Source organism: Micromys minutus, assembly GCF_963924665.1.
Source record: "Micromys minutus genome assembly, chromosome: 25".
Taxonomy (NCBI): Eukaryota; Metazoa; Chordata; class Mammalia; order Rodentia; family Muridae; genus Micromys; species Micromys minutus.
The window spans coordinates 20,316,869-20,343,068 of record NC_137960.1 but is presented as its reverse complement, the minus strand read 5'-3'; the positions used below and the strand labels follow the sequence as shown (position 1 = coordinate 20,343,068).

General features: G+C 38.0%; 1 protein-coding gene across 2 annotated transcripts in view; it reads left to right on the top strand.

Annotated features, from left to right (window-relative positions):
- CTNNA3 (catenin alpha 3) overlaps positions 1 to 26,200 on the top strand; it is a gene marked incomplete at both ends in the record, with an annotated part of 1,359,521 nt that overhangs the window by 971,328 nt on the left and 361,993 nt on the right. For both annotated transcript variants that reach the window (XM_080937546.1, XM_080937545.1), the window contains one exon: positions 19,837 to 20,037. In XM_080937546.1, the coding sequence (XP_080793672.1) occupies positions 19,837 to 20,037 (201 nt within the window). The remainder of the gene's footprint in view (positions 1 to 19,836; positions 20,038 to 26,200) is intronic.

Sequence of the window (26,200 nt, the reverse complement as noted above, 5' to 3'; positions counted from 1 at the left end):
GATCACACAGCAGTTTCCTTCACATGTTCACATGACAACATAGATCCATATAATAGCAAGACTCTACTTTAAGGAAAAAAGGAATTTCACGTTTTAGCACTTGATAAGAACTGACATTTTGCTAATTCCATGGGTGAGGTTCCTTGTGAATATTAAAGACTCTCATATCATTATATGTTGTGCAACAACCCTTTTCTTTGCATATATAATCTGTAAGTTAGGGTAAATGGAGAGTCATGTGCTAGAATTTACTATTGATGATGACAGTGTTGTGTTTACATCCAGCTTCTGGTATTTCCCAGCTCCTAGTAAAACGCCTCTGCTCTCCCTGATCTGTTTCTATTTAGCCCATATTGGTAATTGACCTAGCTCAAAGACATGAGCCACCCCGGTACAGGGGGACAAATCAGGGCTCACAGATCCTCAACAGCAACACAATCATGTTCTAACTGGTGTTTGACTAGTGGAACTAATACAAACAGGAAAAAAGGATGTGTTTGCTAACATTCTCAACTGCATGTAGATATCCAGGGTAATTACAGTCATAGAAATTGCTCTTTTGTATCTAACCTGAAGCAACAGGGTAGACTACTAACCCTAAACACAGACAATGCAATAAAGACCATGTAGGCCAGTGAAAATTGCTATTTGCAGTTCAACAGACACAATTGGGAACAGGAAATAAAATGGAAAAGGCAGACGAAATGAAAATTAAAGGCAAATGAAATCAGACCAGATGTTGTGAGTCTGCTTTTCACGCAGAGATGCCTCAATGCGAGGAGCGGCCTTCCAGGCAAGGTTGCTGAGATAATAACACTGAATTTGTTCGAGTTGGTTTCATTAGATGGTCTGACGGTAGAGTCGCGCTTCTAAAAGAAAAAAGCTGCGGATGTTATCTGCGCTCTTCACATTTTAAAAGGGGAAAAAATGAGAATATGTGGAATAAAGATACAAATTTCTCAGCAAATCCTTTGTTTGAAAACACACACTACAGCCCACACCCATGTCTTGTTTTACAACCTTAATAACATTCAACTGCTTACTCCTTATTCTAACAGCAGATTTTGTTTGCTTGCTTGCTTCTTTGTCTTTGAATGTGTGTGTTTAGTTTTGACATCCATGCCCCTCTATAAGAGATGCTCACTATCACCCAGCTCCTTATCCTCAAGTAGCCAGATAGTTTTACTGAAATCCATGGTTGTGTAATGTATTGAAGATGAATATGTAGAGAGGCCATGCAGGGTAGCCCATATGCCAGCACCCAGAAGCACTCTGTAGGGAGACCATAAATTTTGGGCTAGCCTGGGCTATGTACCACGAGACTGTTTCAAAAGAATTAAAATAAGAATAATTATAATAATAAAAAGAAGTATTTATGTATTATCTAAATAATAGCCTTTTATAGAAATTAGTTAATATATTTAAATTAAATTTACTTACTTAATAAGTTTTTAACTTTTTAAATTACATTTTATCTTTTTTACAGTTCAGTCATTATCCCTGTCCTGGTCTGCCCTCCAACAGTTCCTGACCCCATTCCTCCTCCCCACTCTCCCAGCTGATGTCCCCACCCCCAACCCCTACCACACCAAAACTCCCCACTCCATGGTGCCTCAAGTCTCTGAATGGTTAGGTGCCTCTTCTCTCAGAGGCAGTCCTCTGCTAAATTTGTGTGAAGGGACCTCATATCAGCTGGTCTATGCTGCCTGGTTGGTGGCTCAGTGTCTGAGAGATCTCCGGGGTTCAGGTTATTTGAGACCTCTGGTCTTCCTGTGGGGTTCCCTCCTATTCAGCTTCTTCCAGCCTTTCCCTAATTCAACCACAGGGGTCCCAGAATTCAGTCCATTGGTTGTAAGTATCTGTGCCATGGAGCATTCTGCTACACAAAGATATTATATATGTTCACCAGTGATTCTTCAGTTGGATTGTACTGAGCTATACCCAAGTGGTTTATAAAATACCCCTGTGAGTATTTTAATAGAAAGGATACACCAAGTGTCAGGATCCTCCAAGGACATGGGTGGTGCTATCCCAAGCTTGGGGACCATGGTGGATTAACACACATGCATACATCTTTCTTACTGTGGTAAAACTAGATCTAAAGCATAGGGGATACAGGATTTATTTAGATTTCACTTCCAAGTCACAGTTCAGGAAAGGAGACTAGGGAAGGAACTTTATGCCAGGCCTTCTTACTGCACCACACAGCATCATTTGGATCCTGAGAACATACACACAGACAAGAGAGCAGACAAGAGAGTACCACAGAAAGTATGGATTTCTATACTTGCTGCCTCATGCAGGCCTATGCTTTTATAGCCAGGACCCCGTGCCCAGAATGGTATAGCATATTGTGGGCAGGGAACTCTGATATTACTTAATGGTCAAGGCAATTCACAGCCAATCAGTTTGATCCAGGCAATTCCTTAATCAAGGCTGCCCTCTCAGATGACTCTATCTTGAGTCAGGTTGATGTTTAAGGCAAACTTTTAGCCTCCTTGTTTCTCCCTCCCTCCCTCCATCCAGTGCTCTGTTTCTGTCTCTGTGTCTTTGTGTCTCTGTGTCTCTGTCCCTCTGTCTCAGTGTCTCTGTCTCTATGTCTCTCTTTCTTCCTCCCTCCCTCCTTCCTTCTCTCTCTCTCTCTCTCTCTCTCTCTCTCTCTCTCTCTCTCTCTCTCTCCCTCTCAGCATGTTAAGTGCCCCAAACTCCCCCCCAAATGACTCTGACCTCTAATGTAAAAATCAATTATTTATGTCCATCATGTTTATCCCACCCACAATATACCTAACACGGTTACTCCTTTTCAGAAACCAAAGTCATCATAGTATTGATTCGAATATTATATATTCATATATGATCAATACCTAGTGCTAATTATAGTAGTATTTGAAAGTTTGCCTCAAATCTTTTGATGAAACTGTCCTGTCATTATTATTCTGACATAAATCTATAAAGCCATACTTGTATAGGAAGATACTTTACATTAGAAAAAAAAGTAGACCATACCCAAGGGCACTTGCTGCTCTTAGAGATCACTTGGGTCTGTTTCCCGCACTCACAACTGTCTATAACCCTAGTTCCAGGGCATCCAACATTCTCTTTGGTCTTCACAGGCACCAAAGAGCAAGTTACATGCCTACAGGAAAATAATCACTCATCCTAACATAAAATGTAAGGGAATGTTGTTTAGAACTAGACATATTCAATTTGTAGACTTTGCAATTTTTTCAAAGAGAAAAGCGATTAATGTTATATAAAATATAGAGTATTTGCAACAGAGAAGTCTTCAGAGAAAACTCACAGATTCTGCTAAAGATTGACATAGTAAAGTGAAGCCATGTGGTGAGTCCATTAGAGGCTATATGCAGAGCTTTATGTCAAAGGAAGTTGTATGGAAAGGCAAGCTATATGCTTGGACTATTATGGTCTGGCTTGTGATGGGCGATGCTGGATTTATTGCAAACATTGCATGTATGCATCTTAAGTAATTGCTCTTGCCCAGAATTTTATTAGTTATAATTTGCTACCTTAGTATATGTTAGAACTATATGTTATTCTATATAATATAAAATATTTTGTGAATGATATTTCTTGAAAATCGCCTGATTTGGGGATAAGAAACTTTGTCTCTTTGTGTGTGTGTGTGTGTGTGTGTGTGTGTGTGTGTGTGTGTGTGTAAAAATGTGTGAATTCGTGTATAAGTGTGATTGGTATGGATGATATATACATATATGTATGTGTGTTTATGGTATATGCATATGTGATATATATAGTTTTAGTTTCTTTACAATGATTACAAATAACATAGAGAACAAGAAGTGTCCCATGGGGAAGATTTGTTTAATACATGAGAGAAAAATGGATCCATAGATTTCAATAAGAGGATGCTATACATACAAATTTTAGTATAAATTCTGCTACTGGGAAAGTGAGATTTTCTAAAATCTTTAGCCCATAGTAATCTTATCCTTTATAAATGCTGGCCTTTTTTCTTTCTCTTCTTTTTTCTTTTTTTATTAGATATTCTCTGTATTTACATTTCAGATGTCATTCCCTTTTCCCCAGTTTCATCCCTCTTCCCCCTCCCATTTCCTCCAAAAAGGTGCTACCTCTCCCAACCACCCTCTCCCAGCTCGGTGCTTTTTCTCCAATCCCTGAACCTATATTTGCCCCATTATTTCCTCCCATGAGTGTTTTGTTCTCCTTTCTGAGAAGGGCTGAGTAATTCACATACTGGCCTTCCTTCCCTTTGAACTTTATAATTTCTGTGGATGGTTTCTTGGGTATTCTGGGCTTTTGGGGCTACTATCCACTTATCAGCAAGAACATACCATAAGTATTCTTTTGAGACTCTGTTTTCTCACTCAGGATGATAGCTTCAAGTTCCATCCATTTGCTTAGGAATTTCTTGAAGTCACTGTTTTTAATAGTTGAGTAGTATTCCATTGTGTAAATGTACCACTTTCTGTATCCATTCCTCTACTGAAGGACATTCTTTCCAGCTTCTGGGTATTATAAATAAAGCTGCTATGAACACTGTGGAGCATGTATTCTTGTTAGATGTTGGAGCATCTTTTGGGTATATGCCCAGGAGTGGAATAGCTGAATCCTTTGGTAGTACTATGTCCAATTTTCTGAGGAACCACCAGACACCAGACTGATTTTTAGAGTGGTTGTTCTAGCTTAGAACCCCTATTTTGTAAGTGTTCCTCTTTCTCCATATCTCTGCCAGCATCTGCTGTCACCTGAGTTTTTCATCTTAGCCATTCTGACTGGTGTGAGGTGGGGTCTCAGGGTATATTTTGATTTGCATTTCTCTGATGGCTATGGATGTTGAGCACTTCTTTAGGTGCTTCTCAGCCATTTGATATTCGTCAGTTGAGAATTCTTTGTTGAGTTCTGTACCCCATTTTAAAAATAGGGTTATTTAATTCTCTAAAGTCTAACTTCTTGAATTCTTTATATATATTGGATACTAGCCCTCTATCAGATGTAGGATTAGAAATATCTTTTCCCAATATGTTGGTTGCCCTTTTGTCCTTTTGACAGTGTCCTTTGCCTTACAGAATCTTAGCAATTTCATGAGGTTCCATTTGTTGATTCTTGATCTTAGAGCATAAGCCATTGGTCTTCTGTTCAGGAATTTCCCCTGTGCCTGTTTCTAAGCTCTTGCACACTTTCTGTTCTATTATATTCAGTATACCTGGTTTTATGTGGCGGTCTTTGGTCCACTTGCACTTGAGCTTTGTACAAGGAGATAAGAAAGGATCAATTTGCAGTCTTCTGCTTGCTGACTGCCAGTTGAACCATCACCATTTGTTGAAGAGCCTGTCCTTTTTCATTGAATATTTTTGCCTCTTTGTCAAAGATTAAGTAACCATAGGTGTGTGGGGTTCATTTCTGGGTCTTCAATTCTATTCCATTGATTTACCTGCCTGTCTCTGTACCAGTGCCACGCTGTTTTTTGTTTTTTTGTTTTTTATCATAATTGATCTGTAATACATCTTGAAGTCAGGGATTGTGATTCCTCTGGAAGTTGTTTTTATTATTGAGAATAGTTTTCAATATCCTGGGTTTTTTTATTATTCCAGATGGATTTGCAAATTACTCTTTCTAACTCCATGAAGAATTGAGTTGCAATTTTTATGGGGATTGCATTGAATCTTTAGATTGCTTTAGGCAAGATGGCCATTTTTACTATGTTAATCCTTCCAATCCATGAGCATAGGAGATCTTTCCATCTTCTGAGATCTTCTATAATTTCCTTTTTCAAAGATTTGAACTTGTTGCCATACAGATTCTTCACATGACTAGTTAAGGTCACAAGAAGGTATTTTATATTGTTTGTGACTATTTTTGAAGGGTATCTTTTTACTAATTTCTTTCTCAGCATGTTTGTCCTTTCAGTACAAGAAGGCTACTGATTTGTTTGAATTAATTTTATATTCTGCCACTTTGCTGAAGTTGTTTATCAGCTGTAAAAGTTCTCTGATGGAATTTTTGAGGTCACTTATGTATACTATCATGTCATCTGCAAATAGTAATATTTTTACTTCTTTCTTTCAGATTTGTATCCCATTGATTATCTTTTGCTTTCTAATTGCTCTAACCAGGAATTCCAGTACTATATTGAATAGGTCAGAGGAGAGTGGGCAGCCTTGTCTAGTCCCTGATATTAGTAGGATTGCTTCAAGTTTCTCATTATTTAGTTTGATGTTGGCTATTGGTTTGCTGTGTATTGCTTTTATTATGTTTAGGTATGGGCCTTAGGTTCCTGTTCTTCCCAAGACTTTTAACATGAAGAGGTGTTGAATTTTGTCAAATGCTTTCCCAACATCTAGTGAGATGATCATGTGGTTTTAGTGTTTCTTTGTTTGTTTTGTTTTGTCTTTTACTTTGTTTATATGATGGATTATGTTGATGGATTTCAGTATATTAAGCCATCCTTGCATCCCAGGAATGAAGCCAATTTGATCATGATGAATGATCATTTTGATATGTTCTTGGATTCGGTTTTCAAGAATGTTATTGATTATTTTTGCATCAATGTTCATAAGGGAGATTGGTCTGAAGTTCACGGTTTCTTTTAGGGTCTTTGTGTGGTTTATGTATGATAGTTATTGTGGCTTCGAAAAATGAGTTTCAAAGTGTTCCATCTGACTCTATTTTGTTGAATAGTTTGGAGAGTATTGGAGTTAGGTTATCAATAAATGTCTGATAAAATTCTGCACTGAACCCATCTGGTCTGGGCCTTTTTTTTGTTTGGGAGGTTTTTGATGACTGCTTCTATTTCTTTAGGTGTTATGGGATTGTTTAGATGGTTTACCTGGTCCTGGTTTAACTTTGGTATCTGGTGTCTGTCTAGGAATTCATCCATTTCCTCCAGATTTTTTAATTTTGTTGAGTATAGGCTTTCGTAATAGAATCTTATGATTTCTTGATTTTCCTCAATTTCTGTTGATAGTTCTCCCCTTTCATTTCTGATTTTGTTAATTTAGATAATCTCTCTGTGTCCTCTAGTTAGTCTGGCTAGGGGTCTATAGCCAGATCTTGTTAATTTTCTCAAAGAACCAGTTTCTGGTTTTGCTGATTCTTTGTAAAGTTCCTTTTGTTTCTGCTTGGCTGATTTCTTCTCTGAGTTTAATTATTCCCTGATGTCTACTCCTCTTGGGTGTATCTGCTTCTTTTTGTTCTAAAACTTTCAGCTGTGCTGTCAAGTTGCTAGTGTATGCTCTCTTCAGTTTCTTTTTAGATGCACTCAGAGCTATGAGTTTACCTCTTAGTACTACTTTCATTGCATTCCATAGGTTTGGGTTAGTTGTGTTTTTATTTAAATTAAATTCTAAAAAATCCTTAATTTTTTTCTCTATTTCTTCTTTGGGCATGATATCATTGAGTAGAGCCATGTGTATATGGGCTTTTTGTCAACTTTTTTGTTATTAAAGACCAGCCTCAGTCCATGGTGATCAGATAGGATGCATGGGAGAATTTCAGTCTTCTATCTATTGAGGCTTGTTTTGTGACTGACTATATGGTCAGTTTTTGAAAAGTTACCATGAGGTGCTGAGAAGAAGGTGTATTCTTTTGTTTTAGGATGAAATGTTCTGTAGATGTCTGTTAATTCCAATTCATTCATTACCTCTGCTATTTTCTCTGTCTCTGTTCAGTTTCTGTCTCCATGATCTGTCCATTGATGAGAGTAGGTATTGAAGTCTCCCACTATTATTATGTGTGGTGCAATATATGTATTGAGTTTTAGTAGGGTTTCTTTTACAGGTTCTCTTGTATTTGGAGCATATTTGATAATTCATCCTGATAGATTTTTCCTATAATGAGTAAAAAGTGTCCTTCCTTGTCTTTTTTGATAACTTTTGGTTGAAAATCTATTTTATATAATATAAGAATGGCTACCCCAGCTTGTTTCTTGGGGCCATTTGCTTATAGGTTTTTTTTCCAGCCTTTTACTCTGAGATAGTGTCTGTCTTTGTCTCTGAGATGAGTTTCCTGTATGTAGCAAAATACTGGATTCTGTTTATGCATCCAGTCTGATAGTCTATGTCTCTTTATTGGGGAATTGATCCATTTATGTTAACAGATATTAAGGAATAGTGATTGTTCTTTCCTTTAACTTTTGTTGTTAGAGGTAGAATTATATCTGTGTGTCTTTCTTCTTTTGCTTTTCTTGTTTAGTCATTTTCTTGCTTTTTCTAGGATGTAGTTTCCCTCCTTGTGTTGGGTTTTCCATCAATTTTTCTTTGTATTGCTCAATTTGTGTTCAGATATTGTATAAATTTAGTTTGTCCTGGAATATCTTTGTCTCTCCATCTATGGTAATTGAGAGTTTTTCTGGACATAGTAACCTGGGCTGGCATTTGTGTTCTCTTCGAGTTTGTATGTCTTCTGTCCAGAATCTTTTAGCTTTCATAGTCTCTGTTGAGAAGTTGGCTGTAATTCTGATTCGTCTGACTTTATATGTTACATGTCCTTTTTCTCTTACTGCTTTTAGTATTCGTTATTTGTTTTGAACACTTGGTGTTTTGACTATTATGTGTCGGGAAAAATATCTTTTCTGGTCCAACTATTTGGAGTTCTGTAGGCTTCTTTTATGCCCATGGTCATCTCATTCTTAAAGATAGGAAAATTTTCTTTTATGATTTTGATGAAGATATTTACTGTGCCTTTTAGTTGATATTCTTTGCCCTCTTCTACACATATTATCTTTTGTGCCCAGGATCTCCTGGACAATTTGGGTTAGGAGCTTTTTGGTTTTTGCATCTCCTTTTACTCTTTTGTATATGTTCTCTATGTTGTCTTCAGCCCCTGAAATTGAAATCCTTTTTTCCATCTCTTATAGTCTGTTGGTGATGCTTGCATCTGTGACTCCTGATTTCTTTTTTAGGTTTTCTATCTCCAGAGTTGTCTTTTTTTGTTTTCATTATTGTTTATATTTCTGTTTTCAATTCCATCATCTATTTGGTTGTGTTTTCCTATAGTTCTTTGAGTGATTTCTTCTGGTTCTCCTGTAGTTGTTTAAGGGAGTTATTCATGTGCTTCTCAAAAATCTCCATCAACATCATGAAGTATGATTTTAAGCCTGAGTCTTATTTTTCTGCTGTCTTTTGCATTCCACTAAGTTCTATGGTTGGAGGGCTGGGTTCTGATGTTGCCAGGTTGTCTTGGTTTACATTGCTTAAGTTCTTTCGCTTTCCTCTTGCCATTTTCTTATCTGTGATTATAGGTGATCTTGTTGTCAGTGACTGGTACCTGTCTCTTCTGTTGATCTGAGGGTCTGTGAGCTCTGGAAAAAAAATCCTTCTGAATGTTCTGCTTTTTGTGAGCAAGTAGTGAGTTCTGATGGCAGTGACTCAGTTCTTTGTGGGATCAGGTATGGGAGCTCTTGTGAGGCTGTTTTTGGAGCTCAGCCCTCTGCCCACATGTCTTGAGTCCTACTGGCAGAGACCTGGCTCTTTCTCTAGGCCCCAAAGGACCCTTTTCCAGAGAGCACAGCACTCTCTGCTCTTTAAGAACTCCTGGTGTGACCTCACTGGGCCTATGTGTCAGGCTCTCCTCTGGTCCAGGTGTAAAAGCATGTGGGGAGCTGATCTTCAAGCATTGCCTTTCCTGGGAGGATCCAGAGACCAGATGACAGAGTCCAGGCCCTCACTGTGGGCCAGAAAAAAAACTTTTTTGAGAGCACAGCACTCTTTTCATTCCTAGAACTCCCAGCACAAGCTCACTGTGCCTGTGCCTCAGGCTTTCTGCTGGTCCAGGTGGAAAAGAGCCTGTGTGTCTGATCCACAAGCAGAGCCTTTCCAGGTAGATCTTGATTCCCAATGACAGATGCCTGGCCCTTACTGAGGGCCAGAAATACCCTTTTCCACAAGCACTTCCAAGTGCTTCCTGTGCTCTGGGTACTCATGGTGTGACCTCACTAGGCCTGTGCCCCATGCTCTTTCCAGATCCAGGTGGGAAAGAGCTCAGGAAAAGTCTTAGTTCAAGGTCAGCCTGTGCTGCCATAAACAGTAAATGAAATAATGGGCATATTACCCAGTAGGTCTGGAAAAGGATAAATGTGAAAATAATTAATTCACTGGATACCACAGAGTTAAATTTGAAGCTGGAAGGGCGAAGGAAATGGCACCAAACATTTTCTTATAATCTTGGGAAAGTTAAAGGATGTTCAAATTTCTCCATTGTTACTAATACACTCTTTCAGGTGATAGGTCCTATTTCATATAAATACATAAATACATTTGATTTTCTTACAGTCCTTAAAAGCAAAATTCAGTGCTTACTGTGGGCCTAACATGGACATAACATCGACTATACATGAAATCTTCTTAAAATTTACTCATTTGTTATTATCATGTGATTGACATCGAGGAAGGCACAGGAGTGCTGTGGCAAACATGTAGAGGTCAGAGGACAGCCATGGCTGTGGAATTGGTTCTTTCCTTCCACCTTTATGTGGGTTACCAGGCTTGCATGACAAAGTTCTTTATACATCTAGCTGTCTTTCTGGCCCCATTCTTGTTGGTGAACTAATATTGATGTAATCTATATTTGTTACATCCTGAAATTATACTTTTAATATCAAGGTTTACTCTATATTGTAAATTGTATGTTTTTTTTGACAAGTATGTGTTTATAGATGTTTACCATTTGGACATAAAACAAAAGATTTTACTGCTTTGAGAATCTCCAGTGACTGACTTGTGTATTCGACCAGTGACCATTTGCAACTGGTCTTTTCAATGTCTGCCTACCTTTCTTGTTGTTGGGTAGTATGTAGCTGGGATCATGCAATACACTCCATTTCCATGCGGAGTTTGTGCAAACATTTCATTGTGCTATCTCGTTGTCTGAATGTTTCACAGCTCAGTGATTCATGCACTGAAGGACATCTTCATCCACTCAACATCATGACAAGGATAATACAACTGTCATAGAATAGCTTTGCAGATGTGAGTTTAGGTTTGCAGCTTACTTGTCAAAAAAACCAAGACTTATAATTTTATGTGGCGCTGTAAGAATATATTGAGTCTTACGAATCACTGCCAGACTCACTTTGCGGTGGTTGACTCAAACTGCATTTATTTCAGGCATGAAGCAAAGTTCCTATTGCTACACTACCTTCTCCAGCATTTTGTGTTATCTGTGTTGTACATCTCAGTTCCTTAATATATGATATTGTACTATTCTCCTTTGGAAATACTTGGTGAGAATTTTGAGAATATTTGCAATTACTTATTTGAGGTTTACATATAATCCCCAATGAGATATAAGCTTAGATCTTTTGATCATCATTTATCGAATCTCTGTTTGATTATTACTGTGCTTTAAGGCTTACTTGGAGGCTGTAGATATGGCTCAAAAGGTAAGAGCACTGGCTGCTCTTCCAGGGAGAAGGATTTCATTCTCAGCCCCATAGGACAGAGAACACACAACTTTACCTTCAGTTGTAGCAGATCTTTGCATTTTTATGACATCTGTGGTCAACTGCATAAACATGGTGACTATATACTTACACATAAAACACACATATACATAAAACACATAAAAAAAAACCAATCACTTGAGACTTGTCTTGACTGATATATGAGCCATGGAAACATCTTTTGGTCTGTTTTCAGTTTTTAAAATTTTCTTAATAGTCTATATGGCAGTACAGAATAGTTTCATTTGTTGAATCCTGACTTATAGACCCATTTATTGATTATGTGTTTCATGTTAAGACAGTGGGAGAAGTATGTCCTTATACCAATCAACAATAGTTGAGATAATGCTTAGCAGCATTCTCTCCAAATTTTGAAAATTTTTTGGGGGAAGGGAAGTGATAACTATCCTGATAAGAAAGACATCAGCACATGTACAGGTAAGACCATTTCTGAGCATGCTTAGTTTGTGCATATCACATGTTTAATTAATAATGGACAGTATGCTGAAAAGGAGATGTAATGGATAAAAACATTTGATATGCATTCATGGTGTCCCAAATTTGATTGCCCCCTATATATAAAAATTCAGATTGGTAATGGTGACATAAATATTTAATACAAGCTCCCTTGGTGTTGTGAGATGTGAAAGAGAGACATGGGAGATTCATATAGTTGCCAGGAAGCCAGCTTGTTGACACAACTTAGCAGAAAAATATAAGGTAGACCTTGTCTCTAAAAGGTAGAGGAGAGAAATAACTCTCAAAACTTCCTTTGAACATATGCACACACACACACATACACACACACACACACATACACACACACACACACACACACACACACACACACACACACACACATGTTCATGCACAGGACACACACTAATAAATAGATAAATGGACAGCAAAAAGGTACATCAGCAAAAATATTATAACTATCAAATTATCCAAGTAACCGAATGGTGATTCACAGACTCCACAATTTTGATGCATTTCCTAACAGTCTCCCTAAAAGTTCTTAGGCAACCTAGTGGTCAATATTTATTTAGGGGATAAGACCTTTCATTAAATGGGAATAAAACTTGTTTCTAAATTCAGCCATCTAGCATCTAACAGTTTGACTATTTCAGGTAGAAGTAAACACAAATCAGTATGTTACCTGAATGTGGTAGCATGCAACTCTAGAAGCTGGGGCAGGGGCTCCTGAGTCTGAGATTAGCCTGAGCTGCACTGGCCATGTCTCAAAAAAAAATAAACTTGTTATGGAAAGTAATCATGTGAAATAATAATAAATCCTTCCCTGTTATCAAATTGTCAGCTTTTCACAATTGGGATAGAACTGAGACCTGGTATTTTATTTTTGTATCTTTAAAGACTTAGCCAAGGGAGGAAATAATGGAAAGAATTGGATATGAAATAAAATACAAACCATTTTACACCACTTTATATTCATCTTTAATTGTAAACTTGGCACAGCTTAGATCTGATGAGAGTAAAGCCTAGATTGAGGAATTGCTTGGATCATAATTGACCTGTGGGCATGTCTGTGGGAGAGTGGATCAGATTGATGACAAAGGGCCCCTCCCTACTACTGTGGATGGCACCATTGCCTAGTCAGGATGTTCTGGGCTGAAGGAAGCTAAGTATGAGTCTAGGAGACAGGCAGCAAGCAGTGTTCTGATGCATTTTCTGCTTTTGCTGGTCTTTTAGTTCCTGCCCTGAGTTCCTTCAATGACCATGACTTAGACGTGTAAGGAACATAACCACTTTCCTTCCCCACATGCTTTTGGCCAGCTTGTTCTCTCACAGAAAGAGGAAGGACCCCGGAGATTAGAAGACCTGTGTGTATACACCCGTTCTTAAAGTAGTACTTGCCTATGACTTTGAAAGCTATTCATCATTGTGATTACGTTTTTTGCTAAACACAAAACGGTGGCTATCAGTAAATAGAAACAAACAAATATCATCTGACATACAGCTGTGTTCATTTGCTCTCCAGTCTCAGGACTTTGTGTGTGAGCAAAGGAAAAGCTTGCTATGTTTCGGTTATTGTTTCCAGAATCCTTCTCCGTCTTCCTGGTGAGTTTCAAATGGACAGGTGTGAATCCAGGAATATAAAGATGAGCATCATTTACTTAAAATTAAACTCAGCCTTGCTTTCTAAACTCGTGTATACCAAGTAAGCCAGGCTCATCTTAGTTCTACTAATTTCACAATGTCATTTTATTTTGCTTTTTAAAACAAAGACAAAAAGGGGCATTTGTATCCATTCATTTTGTTCCTGACCTTTTTTTTCAGATTTTTTTCCCCCGAAGACTGAGGCATCAGGTGGGGGTACTGTGGATGCTACTTTTCTTTCTCAGCAGATGGTTTGCAGCACCAGTTCCTTTTCCCTCAGGCCTTGTCATTAATACAATCAAAGTCCAGACTGAGTCATTATTTAAAAAAAAATACCTCTCAGCACAGTCTGATATTTGCAAATAAAATATGCTTACAGTTTCAATCTATTGTATGGACTGTTGATTTATAAGATTGCATTTTGGAGGCCAAGTAATGACAAACTAACTTATTTTCATTGTATTTTTCCCCCTCTCTATTCCTTGAAGCAGTGGAGTTGACCTTTAAGTTCTGGCTTTTATTGGAGAAAACTAAATAAGTAAGGAAAAAATAATATGGACATTTCTGTAAATGTCTTTGGAAATCTCATTGCGCTCGCTCACTTTGGAGATGGAAGGTAGGGCTAGCCTCTGAAACTGCCAGGGAATGAAGTGCTTCCCCATGACACATCAGTTCCCTTTAGCCCTGTGTCTGGCTTATTTCTAGTTTAACAGAAACCACCCTCTGCATTCCAGGATGGCTGGAACCAGTTGATGGGAATTACCAGTTATTCAGTAGTTCCCTCCTCTAAAAAGAATGCACTGGTTGGGGCTGGAGTTAAGAGCACTGGCTGCTCTTCCAGAGGTCCTGAGTTCAATTCCCCACAACCACATGGTAGTTGAAAATTATTCATAATGTGATCTGAAACCTTCTATGTGTGTGTCTGAAGATGGGGTACTCATATAGATAAATTAAATAGATCTTTAAAAAAAGAAAGCAATGTACTGTTGGTCACATCTGTATGTGCCACCTGCATATGACAAGTGTCTACTCTGGGGACCCAGAAAGAGCTCCCTTGTGTGTCAGCTCTTCAAAGCACAAGATTCCAAATATTCTGCCCCTATAGCCATATGCTGCATCTTCTTTAAATAGTATTTTTTAAATTATCTAATACCAAAGACCAGATGCATTTGTAACTTGGGAAAAAACTAAAAGAGAGACAAAACTCTAAGCAATATTGTGGTTTTTAATGAGGCCCCTGTTTTAGCCAAAAGGTGTTCAGAAGTGGATAAGTGAGAGATTAATACATTATATGTGATACAGATTTTATTGGATATATAGTTATTCACAAAGGCTTTTTTAATTTCATAAATTTTCTTGATAATACAATAATAGTGTTTTTAATCAGTCTAATATTTAGATACTATATATATATGTAAATATGAAAAAGGTACTTGCATGACCTTTGGATTTTTCAACAATACACTTACATTGCAAGCAAACAATATTGCTACCTGTCTCTGAAGCATTCAAAGTGATTAAAAGATGTAGAAATAATGGAAAAGTTAAAAATTTATGTCTTAAGCTATATTTAGGTCATCAGAATATATTCAATTTGTTTGTGATGGAAGCTCAGATTAATTCTGATTGCATACTTCTTGTTTCTTATTATAGTTTTATAGTACATATGGCAATATCATACTTTTAATTTTAAATATACACCTAGAATTCTTCAATATGACAATACCAAGGCCTTATTAAAGTACAAAGATGAACCGCGAAACCCTCTGTAAGGCCAAACTGAGAAGAGATGATGTGTACTGGCTTTACTTTATTCCCCACTTTAACTAATGCAGTGACTGCCACACACCAGTATCCCAGATCAGAGGTAAATACCCAATTCATTGTTCCTGTGTAAGATGTGTCGATCTACTCCAGGCCAACATAATTAGGAGAAAATAATTTGTGGTAGGCATAATTTCCTCTTAATTAAACAGAAATTGCAGAGTTTATTAGATAATGAATCTTCTGTGACTGACCACTGTTCTTTGTATGTATTCATACACTCTATAGAACTGAGCAGAACTATCAATGCAGTCTAAGCTTGAGAATGTGTCAAGAATGGAAATGGAGCATCCACTGTATGAATATGTGTTGTATTTTTCATAGGCTTATTAATACACCTGGGCATAATAGTTTCATAATGTGTCATTTGACACGTATGACTTTTTTTTTATTTGACTTTCATTGGATATATTTTATTTACATTTCAAATGTCATTCCCTTTCCTGGTTTTCTTTTCATAAACCCACTATCTACTCTCCCCTACTTTTATGTGGGTGATCCTCCCACTCTACCACCTCCCCACAGAAATTCCCCTAAACAGAAACATTGAGGCTTGTCAGGACCAAGAGCTTTTCTTCCCATTGATACCCAACAAGACCATCCTCTACATGTGCAACTGGATGATGACTTTGAAAAACACAATTACTGTGCCCCCCTCACTTAAACTTCTACTGCATTACATTATATGATGGTAATGTTAGCACATGTTTCTGTTAGAGTGTAACCATCTCTGGGCTTATTATGTGTCTTATGATATAGCCATTAAGTGGATGCTACATATTAGTTTAAAACCTTGGTGAATGTATAATTTAATGTTTTCAGTCTTTAATGTATTTTTTGTGTGTAAGCTTACAAATCAATAGATGTAGGCTAACTAAATAGCTACAGGCAACTGAGAAGTACTGAGAGTGGGAGAAACAGTCTTCTTCCCCAGGGAAGAGCAAGTCAATTGGTTAGACCATAGCATATGTTCATTACTAAAAAGGCACACACAAGTCAAATTATACAGACCGAAAAGGTAATATTTAAAATATATGTATATACATGTTTCTGCCTATATATGTATTAATATGTATATACATATATAGTCATGCAAATATGTGTGTATATAGCAGCAATTTATGAAAAGAGAGCTATAAATTTCAAAAAAAGCAAGGAGTATCAAATGGGAGGATTTGGGGGAAAGGAATGGAGCATTGATGTTGGAATGATAGTCTCAGAAATAAAAACATAATAATTTTTAAAATTGTACAAGGTGACCATGTTGACCACAGCAGTGGCCACTGAAGTTATGTCAGTGTCTCCAGATGCACACAGGAAGGGTCAAGAAAGACAATAAAAATAATGTTAGTAAAGCACATAATGTTGGGAATGGAACGGTAAGGCTCATGGACAGCATTCTATGATATTTTCATCCTTATTATTAAACCACAGCAGGTTTGTCCTATGCATCCAGAGACAGGTTGGGTACATTTAACTTACACCTCTACAGCTCTATGGGGAATAGCATTCTATTCTTGTCTATAATATTTCATTGTATATGTATATATATATGTACACATTGTATACACATGTGCACACACACACACATGTGTGTGTGTGAGAGAGTGAGTGAGTGAGAGAGAGAGAGAGAAAGAGAGAGAGAGAGAGAGAGAGAGAGAGAGAGAGAGAGAGAGAGAGAGAGAGAGAGAGAGAGAGAGAGAGAGTTAAGTGATTAACTTACATTGGCACAGTCAATACATGTGCGCAGACACATCCACAGGAAACAAGAGGGAAATAGAAACAAAGGTCAATAAAATAGTATGATATATTAAAATATTTTGTTGTAACTATCTTTGTGTATGTTGATAAATAATAGAGACTTTAAGTATCTTGAGTGGAGATTCATATGAAAAAGCCTGAAGCTAAATCACTAATTGTTATGCAATTCTTTTAATTTCTTTAAAAAATATCATGTGTATGGTGATGAATGACTGTTATTCCAGCACTTGGGAAGCTGAGACAAAAGAGAATTTAGGCCACACAGGGCTCTAGAGTGAGCATCTATTTCAAAAACTAAAATCCAGCAACAACATCAACAACAAAATCTAAACAAGAAATCAAAAACACCATTGTTTATATTTGTTAAGACTACACACATTAGATTATTAGCTTACTTTCATTTAAGAATAGTAATGATTTTATAGAGAAAATTGTTGCTGGATCAAAAGAATTAACTTCCTACAGTCTTGACACTTTAACCCTGCCAAGGATGAATGAGGAGGAAGATATCTGCAGGTCTGTTTCAGAATAGGCAACTGTAGGTGGGATTTGTTTGCACCAAGTCAATCAGTGGTGTGTGTGTGTGTGTGTGTGTGTGTGTGTGTGTGTGTGTGTGTGTGTGTGTGTTACTGTATGTCTGTATGCCTATGTATGCCCACAGACTTGAGAAATTGTTGCTGTATAACATAAAGATTTTAGATTGGGGAATTGTAGAGATAGCACAATGATCCAGAATGCTTGCTTTACTTTCAGAGTTTCTGGCATCCACACCTGGTGGCTTACACCAGTCTCCAACACCAGAGGATCAGTGTCATGTTTTGGCCTCCGCATGCATACAAATGCACAAGCAAATATCCAGCCACTCCATACCTATGAATAGTATTTTATAAATATCATATCTTTCACATTTTACTATCTGCTAACTAAGTAAAACTCCCAATTTTTATTCTTCTATATACTTACCAAAGATGGTCATTTTAAATCTGTGTTCTTAGACAGTATTGCTTTGATTCAGAACTAAACATTCTCTAATTATGTGTTTTATTCTAATGTACAAATGCCTTCAGTTTGCACTTGCCCCTCAGATATAAAACATAATCTATTGGAACTAACACCTAAAACAACACATAATCAGTACAGTGTTCTATCTTTATCCTCCCTTGGAGATTTGAAATGGGTTTACTACTCAGCCTTTAACTCTCTGTAATCCTCGCTGGTCTTGAACTCCCTTACTTCATGGTGGAGCCTCCCAAGTGCTGGACTAGGAGGTGATGTATTTCCCTAAGAAAGATCTGTCTCTCACTCTGTCTCTCTGTCTCTCTCTGTTTCTTTCTCTGTGTGTGTGTGTGAGAGAGAGAGAGAGAGAGACAGAGACAGAGAGAGAAATGGGGGAGAGAGATAGAAAGGGGGTGTGCATATCCATGTGTGAGCATGAATAGGCCAAAAAAGTGGTGATCAGTACCTATATTTATCATTGGTCACCTTTTTTTTCCTAAATTGACTTTCTATAAATGTCCTGGGTTCTCCCTGCCTCTATCTCCAAATACACACACACACACACACACACACACACACATATATATATATATATATATATATATATATATATATATATATATATATATATATATATATATATACAGCTATAGTGTCAAGATAGGAAGTGGGCCTTGATAATCCAAACTCAGATCTTCCTGCTTATAGAGCAAAATTTTAATAGGTGAGACCTTTTTCCACACTCTGAAAATTTGGTGTTCAATAAGAAGTGTTATATTTTTATGAATGTTACTGTTACTAAGTCAAAAAATAAAAAATACAGGTAACTTTACATTATAATTTATTCTCAGTACCCCTAGTACATGGTGTGTCTGAAGTAAAATGTTAATATTATTTTAATGTGTTATGTTTTTTAAATTATTTTTATTAGATATTCTCTGTATTTACAATTCAGGTGTTATCTTCTTTCCAACAATTCCCTCCCCATCTCTCTCCCCCTCCCATTGCCTCCATGAATGTGTTCCATCTCCTAACCTTGCTCTCCTACCTCAGCATTCCTGTACACTAGGAAAAAAAATCCTTTGCTGGACCTAAGTCCTCTCCTTTCATTGATGCCAGAGAATGCTATTCTCTGCTGCATATACACCTGGAATCATGGGTCTCTCCATAACAACTTATTGGTTGGTGTTTTAGTCCCTGGGAGCTGTGGTGGGTTTGGGTAGTTGATAATATTGTTCTTCCCATGGGGTTGCAAACCCTTTCAGCTCCTTCAGTCCTTTCTCTAGCCCCTTCATGGGGTCCTCATATTCAGTCAAATGGTTAGCTGCAAGCATCCTCCTCTGTATCAGTATGGCTCTGGCAGAGCCTCTGAGGAGGCATCCATATCAGATTTCTTCCAGGAAGCACCACTTGGCATCAGCAATAGTGTGTGGGTTTAGTGGTGGCTGCATATGGGTGGATCCCCAGTTAGGCAGTCTTTGGATGATCTTTTCTCCAATCCCTGCTTTTCTATTTGTCCCATTACTTCCTCCCATGAATGTTTTGTTTTCTTTTCTAAGAAGGACTGAGGTATCCAACTTCTGACCTTCCTTCTTTTTGAGCTTCTTAAGTTCTGTGAATTGTTTCTTGGGTATCCCGAGCTTTTTGTTGGTGTTATCAAAACACATACAGACAAGTAACCTGGTTTTTTTTCTTTACAGAGAGCCACATCCTGGAAGACGTCAACAAATGCATTATAGCTCTGAGGGATCAGGATGCAGATAATTTAGACCGAGCTGCAGGTGCCATCAGAGGACGGGCTGCAAGAGTGGCTCACATTGTCTCGGGTGAAATGGATAGTTATGAACCCGGTGCTTACACCGAAGGTGTGATGAGAAATGTCAACTTCCTTACAAGCACTGGTGAGTCTTGGTCCACAGTGACAGCCACACTGTTCCTCAGGTCTGAATCTGCACAGCAACCAAAGATCCACACATAGGATAATGTGGCCTCTCAGGCTGTGTCACTTGATTGCACATTAGCCACTAGCACATCATGTCCCATCTCATTGGTGTTTACTATCCTGTATGTGCAATGCGTAACTTAGCCCAGTGAAAGAAATATATTCATTAAGAAAAAAAGAGGGTCTTTTCAAATACATGCAATACTAGCAGACCTTAGCCACTTGTGAGTGTTTATTAATGCTGGAGATGTTTGGAGCTATAATTAGGCCAGCATGGGGTTAAGTATGCAGTAGTCTGCAGCCTTTCATTTAGCTGTATTATTGGTTCCCCTGGGTTTCTTATTATTTAACCATATCATGTTTTTCCTATGTATGCAGGGACATGCTGGCCACTCTTAACTTGCAATTCTATGGAAAATGGCATTCTCATTCTTTTCTCTCATTGTTTAAGAAATATACAATCCAGGGCTGTTTTGGTTACTGTACTCAAGTTAATAGTTTGTAAAGTTGGGCAGAGAACACTTTGAATCTCTCAGTATAATGATATTTCTTTTTCAAATACCATTGTTAACATTTCTCCAAGGGACCCATGGAAATGTCAGGATTCACACAGATTCATGAGCAAAGTTGACAGGCAACAACTTTTCATAAATTGTCGTGGCCAAACTCTGTCCTGTGAATCCCCTCTGTCAATGTGAGATTCCTCTGGATTTGTAAAGCCTCTCACATATTGCCTTGGTATAAAGGTGTGATGTTTTGTCTGGAATTCCTGAAGTGTTTAGATTCAGATTTAAATCATCATCCCTTATGGGATGTGCAGGACATATTAACTATGAAGAAAATTCATATTGTATGTGAAAGGGAGGATTGCACAATATTCTTTAATTTTGCTATTTTAGTCTATGTAATTAGATGCTTTGTTCACGTACCATATGTATGTAGGTATGTCAATCGTTTGGGAACAGAAGGGGACATCAAATCCACTATGTGGGTGTTGAACCCAGTTTGTCTGAGTTCTAAGAGTAGCTAATGCCCTACCTGTTGAGCCTTCTCTCCACACCTGATGGGTGATATTTAAAACAAACCAACGAACCGAAAACCAGTGACAATGGAACATTTAGTACCATTTTCTATTTTTGAAGATCTTTCTTGAGATTATGGGAAATCCATCAACTTTCTTATGATTTCTTTAAGCACATTTGTAAAATATTCAGATGTTCTGAGGAAAGGTGGCAATGCCACATCTATTGCTCTTTATATTAGACTGATATTTCCACACCCACCCCTCAAAGTTATTGAGCTAACAAATCAGGCATATAGTTATGGCAGTACCTTATTGCAAACCTAGCACTCAGAATAGACAGACATGGATTATGAGACAGACTTTGGTAATAAATTCAAGACAAGCCTATGCTGCAGTTTGAGACCCTGTCTTAAAACAAACAAAAACATACCTTTCACTGTGTGAAAATATGCATTCTTGCCTAGGAGATTGATTACAGGGTCACAGTCATTTAGCGTCTCTTTTGTACACCAGATTGAAGTGGTCCTTCACTCCTTCAAATCAAGTACTTGTTACCTATTTGTAAAGGGATAGAAGTTTATTCCTGAGGCATTTTGAGTAACCATGGCCTTAGGAACATAGATTTGTCTTGCCCTAAATCCCATGATTCATTTTAGTTGCTATTTCATGATGTTTTATAGTATAAAGAAATTTATAATCAAGACAAGTTTAGAAGACACTGGTGGGCACATCAGAAAAAAAGGCAGCTACAGAAAGATGGAGGAAGCTTTTCGATAGGCCCAGAATACTGTCTGGATGGCATTCTTAGCTTTGAGTGGGTGGGAACAAGGATCTGCTAAGTGAATGGGTTCTATTCCCCACCTGCTGAAAATGACATTTTAAATATAAGAGAAAATTTATGTAGCTTTTGTTTTATCCAAATGGAAATTTCCTTTGGGGTGTAGTAGTCAGTGTCGACCAGAACTGCCTTACTTTGCTTGTTTCTCAGTTTTGCGAATGTGTTAGGGACATCTCTCCTGCAGGCTCTATGCCATACCATCTAGATGAGTAGCCAGCTCTGCAGTTTTGTACTCCATAGGCAGAGACTACATCTGCCAGATACTCAAGGAGAAGTGGGAGTGAGTTCCTCCTGTGTTCAGAATTGTTGGCAGTCAGTCTACGTCAGAAAATGTGAGGCAGGAGTGTTCAGAGATAGAAATGCATTCTCTTTAATCCATGTATGACCATTAATGGTCATTCTGAATAGCTAGGACCACTACAACATCTTCACAGTCCAAGAGCACACAGACCCCAAGCCTTTTCCTCTATTTAGTTATAAGATAACATTTATTATGACAGCCCATTCATCCCAAAATAAGAGATGTATAGAATAATTTTGGTCTCTTCTGCACAAAGTGAATCTTATTATTAAATAAAAGAATATTTTGAGACTCCTAATTAATCATTTTGGTCTTTTCTCCAGACAAGCTTTGGGCAGACCCTTTAAGCATGCCTCTGTTTTCCTCTTTGAAAAAAAGAAGTCCAACGCGAACTTTTTTTCTAAGCAGCTTTCCTTGAAATTTATCAAAAGCAGGCCTCACAAAAGGGAATTTGGTGTAATAAATGAAATGGAAAACATAATTAGATCAGCTTGATCTTAACCAAAGCTGAAGACAGTGTGTTTTCTCTCTCCCACAGAGAGACTGTCTATGAAAAAACATACTTCCAACTCTTCTCTCCTCCACCCCTGACTGACATCTTTGTTCACCCCAGGGTCACATCTTGGACTCATCAGTTAAATAATTATCAAATTACATAATTGGAAATGTCATGCTTTGTGTTCCAAAGCCTTAGGAACTCACATTTTAGCAAAAGACTACGAATGTGGCCTGTTTTCTCTTTGTTTTATTTTTTTCCAGCTGTTTCTCGAGTCATAGCCCTGTTTTCTCAAAAGAACTTAGTGGGGGTCTCCTGTGAATTTTCTTTATTCCTGAGACCCTCCCCAGAACTCTACTTTTTAGAAAATTAGCTTGAAGTGTCTTTGTCAATGAGGAATCCTAAACTTTCATATCTCATGTATCAACAGAGTTCTTGGAGCATGGCATTTTTGTTTTGTTTTTAGTCAGAATCTGGGGCTTCTCAACAGGTCTTCAGTATTCTATGACCTTTCAAGTCAGTGGTCACATCCTGTCTAATGCCATGATCCTTTAATACAGTTCCTCACTTTGTGGTGACCTGCAAACACAAAATTATCTATGCTTTCTGTTGGTCTTAGGCAGCCCCTGTGAAAGGGTCACCTGACCTCCAAAGGAGTCATGATCCACAGGTTGAGAACCAGGACCACCCTTCTAGTGCTTTCTTCTCATTAGAACACAGGCTTTCCCTGCTTTGATTCAGAAACTTTCCTCATTCCCTGCATGTTAGTGGCTGGTTTTAGTGAAACATCAATATCTGGAGAGCTAGGATTTATTTTCAACAGAAGTATTTCATTTTAATCATCAAATGATTTTTTATATACCCACAATGCTGCTCAAAATATTAAGCTCCTCCACCTCTTAAAAATCCCTTCTGGAGGTACACTGGATTACTGTATTGTTGTTTGAGACATGGCCTCTCTATGTAGTCCCGGGTTCACTAGAGCCTGCTCTGTAGACCAGGCTGGCTTTAAACACACATTCCCACCCTCTGTCTTGCAAGAGCTGGGTTAAAGGAGAACACTGCCAAACCTGGCCTAGATATTTCTGATTTTAAAATAACTAACCCAGAGAATTGCAACATGGGTCTGTTTGTTGCTTCATGAACACAAACTCTACTTCTTATTTTTAGATTCCAGAAAGACCTACTACAGGAGAGAACGGATAGAGTGTACTTTCCCTTGGTTATTTGCTCTATCCCAGTTAGGAATCAGCAGGTCAGAAAGCATCAATTGTGGCAGGTCATCCAGCCCTACCTAGTTTGACTGTCAGCCAGAAAGAGGGATGAAAACGGAGAAGACACAAAAATGGCCCAGAACAAGACATCCTGACTGCCTCTGCTGTTGAAAACTGGTATTTAGTGGAAATAATAGTATATTAATCCAGTGACTGATGAATCCCAAACCGCAGGTGTAGCCCCGTGGTATTCAACCCCAGTACCATGTGAACAGGAATGGTGATGCCCAACCGTAATCTCAGCTCTTGGGAGCTGGAGACTTGAAGGCAATCAGCATTAGCCTTGGCTATAGTGGCATATGTAGCCCATGATAATGAGACCTCACTAAAACTTAAAACTAAAGAAATACAAGAAGAAAATGACAGGGAGTCCTTCCTTCTCAGAAACCTTAGTGATTGTGTTATTATGCACATCCCTGAAGAAAACTGAGACACTTGAAAGGCTATCTGAGGTCACTTCCAAAATTTTCTGTTGTGTTTTCTTCATGACAACCAAATAGCCAATCGGTTAAACTGACCGTCGGATTAACAGAATGGATTGTGTTGGTTAGCTGGGCTCACGCTGCTCCTTGGATGTCTGCTCCTAAGCAGGTACACACAAATGCCAGAAGATTTGGTCCAAAGATCCTGGCTCTCTGCAACGTTTGGAAATTACTATTCCACATTCTAAGTATGACTGGAAGAAAATTTCCCTGCCTAGCAGAGTGAGGCAGTAGAATTTTCCCTGAAGAAATGGCCCGGGTTTATCAGTGTCTTCTCCTTTGCTGTGCATGGACCATTGTTGTTCTATCTCTCCATCACCTCCATTCCCTCAAACAGTTCATCTGCTTCATTAACTTCATTCTCCTTAGATTCACTAAACACATTCCCCATGGAGGGGGAGTTACCAAAGACAGATATAATCTCTGTGGACACCTTCCTAATCATGTGGACATCAGTAGGTATGGCCCTTGCTGTGCCTCACATTCAGGAATATTTCTACTGCTTGTCTAACATGCCAAGTAATCCTCATCTTTCAAGAAACTGCATGTAGACTTGACTCCTAGGAAGCTTTTTCTCTCTTCCAGCAAGAATAATTTCTTTCAGTTCCAGGTAATATGGACCTTAAGAAGTAGGTCTTGAAGTAACCATAGCCCAGAAAGCCATGTGCTCTCTGCAAACCCTCTGTAGAAATAGTGTCCCTTTCTCAGCTACAGGGCTTAATAATAACTCTGTTTCTTTGCATTATTTATGCCGAACACAGTGTTTCTTTTATGCACCTAAAATTTAGGAATTATGAACGAAACTTTAACCTTTTTAGTGAAACCTCATTTTATTTTAAATAGGGTTTTTTTAAATATTTTAAAATTTATTTTTGTTAAATAATTTGAAAAGAATTATTTAACATAGATTGGCCTTGAACTCACAATCCTGCTTACATCTCTAAGATGCTGGGTATTTAGGCACAGGACATCTTTGCCTTGTTGGCTACTGTGATTGGGTTCATTCTGTTTTTTGCAGTAGGAATGGATTCTTTTGTGTACTTCCATCTATATTAACTGTTGAACACTGAAAAAGACTCCCTTTTAATGACAGTTACTTACTATTTCCTAGGGTGGGCTTCTCAATTAGCGGGTATTTGTTTCTCTTTATATTTGGTCATAGCAGTCATTTACAAACAACGTTCCCCTGCTAGGATGTTCCATCTTTAAAGGCAAGCACCAAAGTTTAGCTATGTATCCTTCCCCTAGAGGATTCTCTTCATACTTGATTATCAATTCCTTTTTCTAACATTTAAATTTAGCATTTCTTATAAGATCACATTGTCAACTTAGCATAATCTAATCAATAAGATGCCATCTCAGGTCAGCCCAACACAAGCAGTGGACTCCTGTCAAAGGCCAGGGCAGAGTAGAGATTAAGGAAGCCATTCATTACTGTCCAGAAATACATATTAGCCACTTGCAGAAAGCTCAGGGCAGCCTTTTAAAAGGTTCCTCAGTGAGCTTTTGAACAAGAGATCATGACTTTTGTGTATTCAATTACATACAAGAGCCATCAATGAAGCACGTCTGTTGAAAGATCCCATTGAACCGGATTACAATAATGCTTTCAGAAAATCCTTGTGAGTGACACGGAACTGAATTTCAAACTCAGAGACCTTCATTGTCAGTCCCCTCTCTCTACCTCTTAGCAGCCTAGGGCATGCT